The sequence below is a fragment of the Sphaeramia orbicularis genome, chromosome 1 (genome assembly GCF_902148855.1).
Source record: "Sphaeramia orbicularis chromosome 1, fSphaOr1.1, whole genome shotgun sequence".
In the NCBI taxonomy this organism is placed as follows: Eukaryota; Metazoa; Chordata; class Actinopteri; order Kurtiformes; family Apogonidae; genus Sphaeramia; species Sphaeramia orbicularis.
Genome location: NC_043957.1, coordinates 6,606,858 through 6,620,707, shown reverse-complemented (window position 1 = coordinate 6,620,707; position 13,850 = coordinate 6,606,858). Strand labels below are relative to the sequence as shown.

Here is a 13,850-nt window from a genome sequence, read left to right as displayed (position 1 = left end):
GAAATAATGACAAATACAAATTTTTCCCTTTGTTTTGGGGTAAAAAAATAACATTAAATTATGAAATTATTTATATGAACAAACTATCCTATAACAATAAAATGCACACCCTGAAATGTTTAAAGAAAATGAAGTGCAATTTCAACAATAATCTCCCTGTTACTAAATATTTTCTGCTTTAGTAGATCCAATCCACAACGCACATGAATAAATGATAGTTGAGGCATAATATTGTTAAAATTTAATTTCTTCTTTTAGGTTAATCACATCATTTTTGTTTGGATAGTTTGTAACTGTAAACATTTTCATAATTTAATGTTTTGGGGTTTTTTTTTGCATTGAAACAAAGTGGAAAAACTTGGACTTGTCATTATTTATAGGCTATTATACTATTATTTCAGTCTAATCTGGCCCACTTGAGATCAAATTGGGCTGAATCTGACTCCTGAAAGAAAATGAATTTGACACCCCTGGTTTACATTGTGATTTTAGTGGATGGGTCCCAAATTTAAAAATCATGCAACAATGAACAACTTTTGAATTCAGACCTAAAACAAATTGTGAAAATAATGAAGTGCAAAGTGTGCATAATATGCTCAACCTGGATACTGGATGGTTATGTGGAGCTTATTGCACATTGCATTGTTTTTGGAGCCTTTGAAAACAGACGACAATGTAGAAAACAACATTGTGTTTTTTCTAGTAAACGTGTGTCTTAAAAACCACACAACACCACATTATTAGCTTGGTGAAAAATATCTAACTGACTCCAACTGACTCAGGCTGCTACAAACTGATTGCACTTTATGTATTTATCATATTTTAATTGTATTTTATTGTGTCTTAATGTTTTTTTAATTGCATTTTATTTGTAATGTTTATTTGTACTTCACACTGTAAAGCACTTTGTGACTCTGTCTGTGAAAAGTGCTCTATAAATAAAATTTACTTACTTACTTGCTTACTAAAACATCCATCTGAAACTAGAAATGTAATGTGATGCCAAAGTGAGGGTACAAACAGAAATATGACAAAGAAATATCCTCAGATAAATAAAGCCAAAAAAAAAAAAAAAAAGAAGAAGAGAAATATACTCAGGATATTTGAGTGTTCGATTAATACGTCAATTTTATCATATTTTCTGTTGAGTGCTTCAGTTTAATTGCTTTATAAAACTTAAGTTCTATATAGATGACATAGTATTAACACTAACTAATAAACATTATTCTGTCTTCACTAGTGTTCCAGAACTAGTTGTACATTTATCTAACTGTGCTTCAATAAACATCCAGGAAACTGTACAAACAAAAACAAAATGTATATTACCATCACGAATCATTTTTATGAACAAAGAATTTGTAGAGCTATGTAAAACAGCGTTTCATGGCTTTATATGATATAAAATATGCACAACATTAGCTTAAATTTAGCCACGGATCCAAAAAAACGCATGTGAATGCTAGCAATTAGCACGATGCTAAAATGCATTGGAAATCCCATATACATGCTAACGCTATTAAGGTCTTACGTTTTTACGCACAAATCAAGTATGAAACAACACAAAGAGTCTCAGATGAGTATCTAGGGTGAGTAAACATCTTATTATGTTCCAATATTTACAGACAGATATTCGTTTAGGTCCAAATGACAAGTAAAAGGACTTACCGAGAACGCATGTGGAAACTACGGCGGCTCTGAGTGGACAAAACACAAGAAGTCAAACTCAAATATGTGTCTCCACTAGGGGGCAGTACAAACATAATGGTGCAGAATTCAAACATAACCCTGAATAAAACAAACCTGGGAACCTGAAGTGGAAAGTAAACATTAACAAGGAAAGTAGTGACATTCAAATAAGTTTAATGTATTTTATTGTAAATCATTATTTATATTTTTTTAATTTTTCTGGTCAGTTTAATTTCATTTGTAAATATGGATCCATTCAAGAAAAAGTTTTAGCAAATTACAGCCAATAATGGATTCAAATAATGAAATACCAATGTGATTTAGAAAAGGTGATTAGAATGATGAGTTAGTCCAGAAGCAGTGTCTGTGAAAGGTCTAGTGCACGGTGTCAAACATACGGTCCGTGGGCCTAAACCGGACCGCCAAAGATCCAATCTGACGTCTGGGCTGAATTAGTCAAATGTAAAAATTATACTGAGGATATTAACTATCATTTTAGTTCAGGTTCTACATTCAGACTAATATAATCGAAAGTGGGTTGAACCAATAAAATAATAACAGAATAACCTATAAAAAATGACAAGCACACATTTGTCTCTGTTTTAGTGTAAAAAAATATACAATTACATGAAAATATGTACATTTACAAACTATCCTTTCCCAAAAAATGTGAACAATCTGAATAAATATGAACAACATGAAATATCTTATGGAAATAAGCACAATTTGACCAAGATTCTGCCTGTTATTAAATGTTTTGTGTAGTTGTAGATTCACTGGGATCTGAGAGTTGCACATGTGTAAATGATAAACTGAGGCAGAATGGATTAGTTACATTTTAACCTAAACTGTTAAAAAAAAAAAAGAAAAGAAAAAAAAAATCCCGTTGTTTTTTACAGAAAATATTGGCATCTGTGGTTACCAGAACAACACTGTAAAAAACATATCAAACCATAAACATTTGTACAGAGTAACATGTAGATTTAACATTTTAAACATATATAACTCACATTGGATTTCGGTAATGTTTACATGTTTAAAATGTTGAATTTACTTTTTTATTGCTTTTTTATTTAAAAGAGGGGGAAAAAAGTATGAGAATAGGCTGTTTTTTCAGCATTATGGTCTTGCAATTTAAACGGCACCACATTGCTTTTCAATTTACAGTTTTACTTTCTCAAAACAATAGAAATACATCATTTCTACGAACAAATTTGGTTTTGTTGACGTTCTATTCCGGTAAAAAGTACAGCTATATTTGATTTAATCGTAACATAAAATTCTTTTCAAATAAACAACGTTGCATTGTTATTTCACTTAGAGTTTTTTTATGTTGCAATTTTACAACTTTTTGGTGTTAATTCTACAGTTTTTTGTTTTGTTTTGTTTTGTTTTTTAACAGTATGTGTTTATATAAGGCTACGGAAGAGGATGAGGGACATTGCAAAATAAATAAATAAATAAATAAAAAATAAAAATATATAATAAGGTCCAATATATTTTTTAATATGTTAATATATTTATTTTAATTATTAATATTATTAATAATTTAATTCTGACTTTTTTTCTCAGAATAATAATAAAACACCTATATTGGACCTCATTTTGATATGTCAAAAGTCTGAATTTGGACTTTTTTTCTCATAATAATAATAATAATAATAATAATAATAATAATAATAATAATAATAATAATAATAATAATAATAACTATATTGAACCTTATTTTGATATTTTGACAGTTTGAATTCTGACTTTTTTTTTCTAAGAATTCTGACTTTTTTCTCAGAATAATAACAATAATAATAATAAAATAAAACTATATTGGACCTTATTTTGATATTTCAAAAGTCTGAATTCTGACTTTTTTATCTGAATTCTGACTTTTTTCTCTGCATTCTGATTTTAATCTTAGAATTATTTTTTTCCCCTCAGAATAATAACCAAAAAACTATACTGGACCTTAATCCCCCCCCCTCCCCCCCCAGTGGCCCTGATGTTCTTCCGTATAAAGGCAGATTAAACCGGAAGTGTCTTGTCCTTCTCACTGTTTTGGTGTATTTTATCTTTAAGCGGAAGTCTGAGCGCTTGCTTCCGTCTAACTTGACACTTTTCATAAGTTTGGTGGGCAGAGCTGCGACTGAGACCAAGTCAGACATATGGATGAGGTAGAAGTTTTTAGAAAATGAGAGCAGGTGAAGTCTGCAGAACGGAGGAAAATGAGGTTTACATTTGATTTCATTCATTAATGTGAACGGTCGGTGTTTCAGCCATGCGCGTAATTTAGAGTTAGTTTACTGAGGAGGAACCACGATGGGATGTTTATAAAAGAGGAAGACGTGGATGTGAAGGGGAAGCTGCGACGAAATTAGACCAAAAATGAAGAAAACGAGGTCGACTTTAACCGACGGGATCATCTCTTGGTGGATTTAACACTTTTTTTTTTTTTTTTTACGATGCAAAAGAAGAGATGGATGCGTCGGAGGCTGCCCGTTCTGATCTTCACCGTCTTCATCATCCTTTATGTGGATTTCCACTTACGCACCAGCAGCCTCCCCAAACTCAGCCTGGTTGACGGCGCGCGCCCCCCCGGTGCGCTCCACCGCTCCATCCAGCAGGCTCCTCCATCCGTGCGTAAAGACGCACAAGACGCGGCTTTAAACACCAGCGGCAGCCTCAGCCCGCAAACCCCAAATGTCCAAACGGGGCAGAGTCCGAGGAGGCCCGTGTCACCCGGTCCACACTGAAGGTGGAGGATATCTACATCGCTGTGAAAACCACCGGGAAGTTCCATAAGACGCGTCTGGCGCTGCTTTTGGAGACGTGGATCTCCAAAACCAAAGCGCACGTGAGTGTTTTTAGTCAAATATCTTAAGAGCAGAAGGTAAAATGAAGTCAACCAGAGTATTCCCCTTCCCCCGAGATTCACAGGACTTCAGAAGTACCATTAGATGAGTTTATATATTGTATAAAAAAAACAAAAAAAAAAAAAACCCAAGCACTTTTATTTATCCTTTATTCAAAAGTTGAAATAAACCATCAAATTAAACTGTGACATTATATTATATTATATTATATTATATTATATTATATTATATTATATTATATTATATCAGGGCTCTCAAACTCATTTCCCTTCAGGGGCCACATTCAACCTGATTTAATCTCAAGTGTACGGTGGCCCAGAGGTGCAACAGCCCCAAAAATTATCCACCTGCTCCAAAAATTATCCACTATAAGAAAAAAAAGAGAACAGCCCCCAAAATTATCCACTATAAGAAAAAAAAGAGAGCAGCCCCAAAACTTATCCACTAGCTCCAAAATTATCCACTATAAGAAAAAAAAGAGAACAGCCCAAAAAATTGTCCACTATAAGAAAAAAAAGAGAACAGCCCCCCAAATTATCCGCTATAAGAAAAAAAAAGTGAACAGCCCAAAAAAATTATCCACAGGCCCAAAAAATTATCCACTATAAGAAAAAAAAGAGAACAGCCCAAAAAAATTATCCAATAGCCCAAAAAATTATCTTAAAACTTTTCAGCCTATGCTTTTAATTTTTTGTGGTGGCCTTAATTTTAAGGCAAGAGACCTTCCGGGGAAACAGCGCCCCCTTAATTGAAAACGTGGATGATTTTTTTTTTCTTATAGTGGATAATTTTTTGGGCTGTTGTACCTCTGGGCCACTGCACCAGTGGGTCGAACCAAGGAATTAATAACATAATAACATATATATAATGACAACTCCAAATTTTTGTCTTTGTTTTAGGGTAAAGAAAAAAAAACCTATTAAATTATGAAAATACTTACTTTTATAAACTACCCAAACAAAAAAGATGTGAATAACCTGAAAAAACTGAAATTTCTTAAGAAAAATCTGTGCAAATTTAACAATATTCTGCCTCCACTTCTCATTTGTCCATGTGCATTCTGGATCAGATCTACAAAGACACTAAACACTGAGGAACAGGAAGAAAAGAGTTCAAACTGGGCTGAATTTTCTTTAGACATTTCAGGTTGTTCATATTTGTTCAGGTTATTCACATTTTATTGTTACAGGATAGTTTGTAAATATGAATATTTTCATAATTTAATGTTATTTTTTGCTCTAAAACGAAGACAAAAATTTAAAGTTGTTAATTCAAGATTTTTTGCTAAATTCAAGATTTTTTTTTTTTTTTTTGCTTAATTCAAGACTTTTTTTTTTACTTAATTGAAGGGGTTTTTTTTGTTTGTTTTTTTTTGCTTAATTCAACATTTTTTCCTTAATTCAAGCTTTTTTTTTTTTTTTTTTTTTTTTTGCTTAATTCAATTCAAGACTGTGGAATTTTTGACTTGGCAAAAACATCCCATGGGCCGGACTGGAACCTTTGGCGGGATGCATTTGGCCCCCGGGCCACATGTTTGACACCCCTGTATTATATTATGATCAGACCATTTTTAAATGGTCATCTTTTGAAGTTTAAATTTGGTTTATTATACAGCAATGCAAATCATGTTTCAAGCAAAAAAAAACAATGTGTGCAAAAGTAAATACGAGTTTAGAGATGGATGCAAATGTATGTTAGAAAAAGATAAAAAAAAAAAAAAAGAGGTTAAAAGAAGATGTAGCTATTTCTTTTAAAGGGGTTGAACTGTGGAATAGTGCTAATTTAAAACTTAAGCAGTGTACTTCACATTATATGCATCTATATTTGACAGTTTTGGCTGTAATTGAAAAACAAACATATTTCTTTCTATCTGACACCATGTATTGTGCAGCTTCAGCTGTAAAGTTGCTTCTGCCTGAGTCTTTTTCAGTCAAATCATATTATTTCCTTCTTCTTCTTCTGTTGTTTTGAAACACATATGTAACTGAAAATAAATTAACTAACAATATGTCCTTTTTGAGAATTTACAGATAGAAAAAGTTTCTGGTGTAAGTGGTGATCAGGTTAAAGGTTGTGGGTCTATTTCCTGCATGTGCTTCGAAACATCCCCAGTGTCAGACATGTGCTGCAGTCTGATGAAATGAAACCCTTCACTTCCTTCCTTCTTCACAGTTGTCAGCAGTTTGTTTCTTTTTTTTTTTTACTTGGCTGATGAAGTGTCCTTGCTTAGATTGCCAGTTAAATGGCGACATATGGTGACAACATGCAGATAAAATCTTTCTGAAACATGTAGTGAGCTACAGGAGAACATCCTCCACCTGTTCGGATGCACATGGACAGGGACTCTACCAAAAACTACATGTGCAACTCATTTAATTATTGACTGGTTTTACTGGATCACTACTACTAGTATTAGCAGTAGTCGTTTATTTCGAGCACATAGAATCATCAGATAACAAAGAATCATACAGCGTGGTCAAAAATAAATAATAAATACAATTTTTCTGTGCTCGAAAAGGAGTGGGAAGAAGTATAACTGATTGACCCCCACCCCCTTTTTTTTACAAACTACACTGTAAAAAAAAATCTGTAATTTAACAGAATTTTCACTGTTTATTTTACAGATTTTTCCTGTATTTTTAAGATACAGGAAAATATCAATGAAATGACAAAAACAGACTGATTTTACATGTCAAATGAAAAATAACACGAAAAAACTTTTACTGTGAATAACCATAAAATTTCCATTTTTTAAAATATTTTTTTTCTTTTTTCACAGAAAAATACAGTTAAAATACATTTGCAAATGTATCATATTTTCACAAACTGTTTTTTTTTTTTTTGTATTTATGAGATTAAACTGTTAATTTAAAGTTTAATACTGTAATAAATAAATAAATAAATAAAACAAGATAAAATTACTGACAATTAACCGTAAAAGAAGTATTTGTTCTGTCAGTTTAACCAGACTTGTTTGTTAATTGACAAATATCTTGTGTAATTACAGGAAGTTTCACAACAAAAATGTTGAATAAATGTTTGTGAATGTATAACATGTATAAGCACTGATAAACTGTCCAAATACAGTTTTTATCAGTGGATTGGACAACTTAGTCTAATTGAAAATTATTTATATATATATTTATAGGGAATTTGATTGTTTTAATGCATGTAAATATTCTTTATCAAACATTAAAAATTAAGAAAAAAAAAAAGAAAAGAAAAGCAAAATCTCATGTAAAGTTAGGGCAAAAAACTGTGTTTTAATTATGGAAAATTACCGTATTTTTATGAGATGGTTATTTTCCATTATTTAACAGTATTTTTTCGGCACCCCTGCTGCTGGAATATTACTGTTTTTTTAGGTTTGTTTATTTTTTTTACAGGGTAATAATTAAACTAGATCCGCTTTCTTTGCTTTGTTAACACATTTTCCTCTGTGTATTTTTACAATAACACAAAACATCCGTGCAAACCAATCACATACAGTTTTTTAGTCACCTCACACACAGTCAGATTTACATAATCAACTGTTTTTAATATAGACTATAATATTTGTATGCACTTTAAATATTTATTCCAAATACAATGATCAATAAATGATCAACAAGAGAAACTAAGAGAGAAAAGACTGAGATTCAAACAATGTTAAAAGGAAAACTCTTCCTTCCATCTTTGCCGAATTACATTAACCCATAAAGACCCAGAGCTACTTTTGGGGCAGTTCCCAAATGATTTTCCTCTATATTTAGCATTTCTAAGGGAATTTACCACCATTTGTTAGATAATAGTCCTCCATATTTGCATTTCTCTGTGAAACTCATGTATTTTCTTACATTTTAATTCACTGATGATGTAGATGTTCATTAAAGCTCAGATTAAAGTTGAGCAAAAGTTGAGAAAACTGAAGAAAAAAGTGTCTTTTCAGTCCAATCTGTCATGACTGAACATAATATTTTGTTAGCTGTTTTGGTAAGGTTTCCACATCTTGTTGGCTCTTATTATTTTTTCTTCAATTTCGTTCAGGTTGTGGTGTATTTTGTCCATGTTACTTATTATATTGTTGATTTATTTGAAATTTATGTTCCTTTTATTGATCATGTTTGCTAATTCTGTTCATTTTTTGGTAGTTGTTTTTTTTTTTTTACTTAATTTCCGGTAAATTTTTTGCTTATGTTTTCATGTTATTAGAACTTTGTAAAGTTTTTTATCATTTTTTATCTTTTTTTCATCATTAACTGAACATAAACCCAGTGTGTCCATCCACTGTCATTGATCCCAGTCCATGGGTTTTACTGGTGAATTAATGTTGTAGAAGATGACAGATGACATCCTGCAGATAGTCCAACAGGACCTGCACACTGGCTTTAATTTTTACTTTAAGGGGCAAGTAGATTTGCACATCATTCACAAAACAATGATAGTGCAGTGTATACAAAGAAACAAGGATCCAAAATAGAACCCTGAGGCACCCCAAAGCCTTCAAATTCAACTGACATTATATCAGAACAGAGAAAACTGAAGAAAAAGTTGCTTTTTCAGTCCAATCTCTCATTAACTGAACATAAACCCAGTGTGTCCACCCACTGTCATTGATCCAACTCCATGGGTTTTACTGGTGAATCAATGTTGTAGAAGATGACGGTGATTTCATGGTAACTATGGAGCCTCTGAACGTCCAAATGGGTCATATCTGATGACCATGAAAAGATGAAGAACTGTATTTTACACCAATTATTGGATCCACAGCTACTAAACATTATAAATCAGTGGATTGTTGTAGTTTCTGGTGGATATTTAGGTCTTTGAGGGTTAAATGAACAATAATGTTATTAAATTTACATTTGGGACTTTTAATTTTTTATAAAACAAGATCATTTTCCCCCTAAAATAAACAAAAAATGCAAAAAAAATCAGCTGTTTATATGGACGGAATGTGTGATGTTTACATTGATATAATCTGCAAAAGCCACTCAACTACTGATGTAAATAAGATTTAATGAGAATATGACTTTCCTTCAAACTCAGCTACATATAAATCCCAAGAAAAAATGACTTTTTCAGCAGAATATATTAACTGAACATAAACCCAGTGTGTCCATCCACTGTCATTGATCCAACTCCATGGGTTTTACTGGTGAATCACTGTTGTAGAAGATGACAGTGTTTCCACAGTAACTACGGAGCCTCTGAACGTCCAAATGGGTCATATCTGATGACCATGAAAAGATGAAGAACTGTATTTTACAACAGTTATTGACATGGACACTCATACACACACTTGATTTATGTTCAGTTAATGAGAGATTTTGCTGTAAAAGTCCATTTTTCTTTGAATTTATATGTAGTTGAGTTTGAAGGAAAGTCATATTCTCATTAAATCTCATCTACATCAGTAGTTTAGTGGGTTTTGCAGATAAAAATTACACATTCCTTCCATATAAACAGCTGATTTTTTTTGCGTTTTTTGTTTATTTTAGGGGGGAAATTATCTTGTTTTGTAAAAAAAATCAAAAGTTCCAAATATAGATTTAATAACATTGTTGTTCATTTAACCCTCAAAGACCTAAATATCCACCAGAAACTAAAACAATCCACTGATTTACACTGTTTAATAGCTGTGGATCGATAATTGGTGTAAAATGCAGTTATTCATGTTTTCATGGCCATCAGATATGACCCATTTGGACGTTCAGAGGTTTTTATAACCATGGCCCTGGTCTAGATGGACTGGAGTTGACCCTGAACCCAGTCCAGACCCAGAGTTGACTCCAGATTACAGACTACTGCCTACCAGGTATATGATAGAATGCCTTTATTGTCATTGTACATATGTACAACCAAATTAAAAGAGACAACTCTCTAGTGGTGCCTATTGCAAATGATGATGTTTTATTCTTCTTTCATACTTCTGGTGACACTTTTTTATGCTGTTTCTTTTTTTTCTTTTTTTTCTTTTTTTTTTTTCATATTTATGCCGTCACGGTTTTTCTTTTATATTTTAGTTTTTATACTCTTATATACATTATTTATACTTTTTACGGCACCTAGGACAATTGCACCTTTCAATTTTGTTGTACCTGTACAATGACAATAAACACATTCTCTTCTAATTTTTTCTATTCTATTCTATTCTATTCTATTCTATTCTATTCTATTCTATTCTATTCTATTCTATTCTTTTTTGTGATTCACTTTTTATTGTTTTTTTCTTTCTTTTCACCCATTAAAAATTTTACATTGACACATCAGGATATAGTTATAAGAAAATCAGTATCAATAAAAATAAACAAAACAAACAAAAATAATTGTATTCTATTTTTTTCTATTCTATTCTTTTTTGTGATTCACTTTTTATTGGTTTTTTTTTTCTTTCTTTTCATCCATTAAAAATTTTACATTGATACTTCAGGATATAGTTATAAGAAAATGTATCAATAAAAATACGACAATCAAATGCCAAAAAAAGCAAACAAGACAAAACAGCAACCAAAAAACCCCACAAAAACAACAAAAAGACATACAAACAAACAAAAATAATTCTATTCTATTCTATTCTATTCTATTCTATTCTATTCTATTCTACTCTATTCTATTCTTTTTTGTGATTCACTTTTTATTGTTTTTTCTTTCTTCTCACCCATTAAACATTTTACATTGACACATCAGGATATAGTTATAAGAAAATCAATATCAATAAAAATAAACAAAACAAACAAAAATAATTCTATTCTATTCTATTCTATTCTATTCTATTCTATTCTATTCTATTCTATTCTATTCTATTCTATTCTATTCTATCCTACTGCCTCCTTTTAAACCCATGTGCAGCTGAAAACATCCCCCAGTGTTCTAAAATAGTGCCGGCTCATCTGAGACCCACTGTTCTCCAACACAAACCCCTCCCTCTCAATATCTTCCTCATTGTCGTGCCTGTGGTTTCTCTGTTTGTCTGAGGCTAAAAAGGTTTCACTAATTTGGAAATTGGACTTTTTTCAGTCCAAGCAGCTTCCTCAGATGCTTGGTGGAATTAGACACAGTGGTCGGCACCTGTCAGAACCACAGCGGACTCTTGAACATCACAAAAATGCTCCTTATAAACCCATCTTCAGATGAAACATCTGCTCCTGGTTACAGATCAGTGTCTTGCTGTAAGATTTGACATAAGTCCTTCATTTGTGCAAAGAGCGAATCATGTGGAGACATTTGCTTTGATTTAGAGTTAATTCAGTTTTTATAAATAACTGAAACGCATGAGCAGAAATAATAAGTTAGTGATGATCCGTTTGCTTCTGTTTTTCCATCCACTGTGGTTTTACTGTCAAGGCTCGATTCTAAGAGTGAAAGAGGAAGGCACTGGTAGAATCTGTTCATGGTCATCAGATATGACCCATGTGGACGTTCAGAGGCTCCATAGTTACCATGGAAACACTGTCATCTTCTACAACATTGATTCACCAGTAAAACCCATGGAGTTGGATCAATGACAGTGGATGGACACACTGGGTTTATGTTCAGTTAAAGACAGATTTGTTGAAAAAGACACTGTTTATTCACTTTTCTCTGTTTTTGATATAATAACCCTCAACTGTAATCTGAGCTTTAATGAACATCTACATGATCAGTGAATTAAATATAAGAAAATACCTGATTTTCACTTTTTAAAAAAGCTCCGTAAAATACAGAGGATAATTTTGTAATAAATGATGACAAATCACTTAACCCTATAAAACCATTTGTATCATATTTGCTACGCCAGGTTCTGAGACCTCTATCTAATCAACAAGATCAATACTTTCCTTAAAGCTGTGGGAGACTTTCATCACCAATTTTTCATCAGATCTGTCCATCCTCAGTCATATCCTCAGTATCATGAATCTGTTCATCTGTCTGTCATTACTCACCTGAATCTCTTGCATTATGCCGAACAGTTTCTTAGTTCCATCCACTATAAACAAACCATTTGTTTACATTCAGAGCCAGGAGGGAACTCGGGCATCTGAGGAATTTTGTCATGATGTGCACTGTGGGAAGCGGAGGCTCGCCCTGCCGCCTGGCAGCAGCAGCAGTGACAGCACAACCATGTGATATTATATGGATGAAACCAACACAACGCAGAAATGGCTGAAGCGTGGAAGCGGAGCAAGCAGAGCAAGCGGAGCTCCGCCTGGCAGCAGCAGCTGCAACAAACACAACGCGGAAACAGCTAGAGGGAAGCGGAGCTCCAGCCGTTTCCGTGTCGTGTTTGTTTCATCCATATAATATCATATGGTTGCGCTGCTGCTGCTGCTGTCAGGCGGCTGTGTGAACCTACCGTTTCCCACAATGCACGTCGCGACAAAATTCCAAAGATACCCGAGTTCCTTCCCGGCCCTGTTTGTAAACACATGGTTTGTTTCTGGTGGATGGAACTAAGAAACTGTTCACAGTAAGGGAAGAGAGTAATTGGATTATCATCCCACTGCAGCCAGTGGAAGGACTTTTTTTTTGCCTTATTCATTATGGCCACTATCGTTAAATCATCCACACACATTTAACAAAAAAGTCTTTGGTAATTTTCAAAAGTTATGTTAAGAAGAACATTTATATTGTTATTCTTTAACTGAAACAATGCATAGTTACTTGATAATTGATTCTTTATAGCTCAGTTAAATTGTCTTAAAAACGTGTATCAGATTTGATACTGCAGGTACACTACAAACAAAAAGTTAAGGATGTTTTACATTTCTGGGCTATTTTTTTCAGTTGGGATTCTTGCACAGCGCTTTTTACTTTTTTGTGTGTGAATTGAATTGAAACACGTTTTTTTTAATGACCAGGCATAGTTTTATTTACAAATGGCAAAAATGACCAAAAAAAAAAAGACAAAAAAAGAGAAATATCCTTAACTTTTTGTTTGTAGTGTATATAAGGTGCTTTATAAAAACGCCCAGTGTATCAAATGTGACACATAAATATATCAAACAAATTTATTTGGCAAAATGTTTTGCTTGGATTTTGTTAATAGGTGTAATAAACATCTCAGTTCCCAAAAATTTGAATTTTGTAGCTAGTTTTTGATGGGTCAGATTTTACAGGGTTAAGAAAGGTTAAACATAGAGAAAAATAAAGCTGTGAACTGGTACAAAAGTAGAAGTGGGTCTTTACGGGTTAAAAGTTTCTCAAAGCAAATTTCACCAGTGGCTTTAATACAAAAGACAGGATTGGAGTTTGTTATCTACACAACATACACACAAATATGCACAGAAACGTTGAGGCTTTGACAGGAAGTGGTGCATTCAGGTCGTCTGGGCCAAA

At 32.7% G+C, this 13,850-nt stretch overlaps 1 protein-coding gene across 1 annotated transcript in view; it reads left to right on the top strand.

The window, feature by feature from the left end:
• Nucleotides 1-3,787: 3,787 nt before the first annotated feature.
• mfng (MFNG O-fucosylpeptide 3-beta-N-acetylglucosaminyltransferase) overlaps nt 3,788-13,850 on the top strand; it is a 38,738-nt gene continuing 28,675 nt past the window's right edge. The window contains 2 exon segments of the mRNA XM_030152167.1: nt 3,788-4,385; nt 4,388-4,534. Of these exon segments, the coding sequence (XP_030008027.1) occupies nt 4,143-4,385; nt 4,388-4,534 (390 nt within the window). The 5' untranslated portion in view covers nt 3,788-4,142.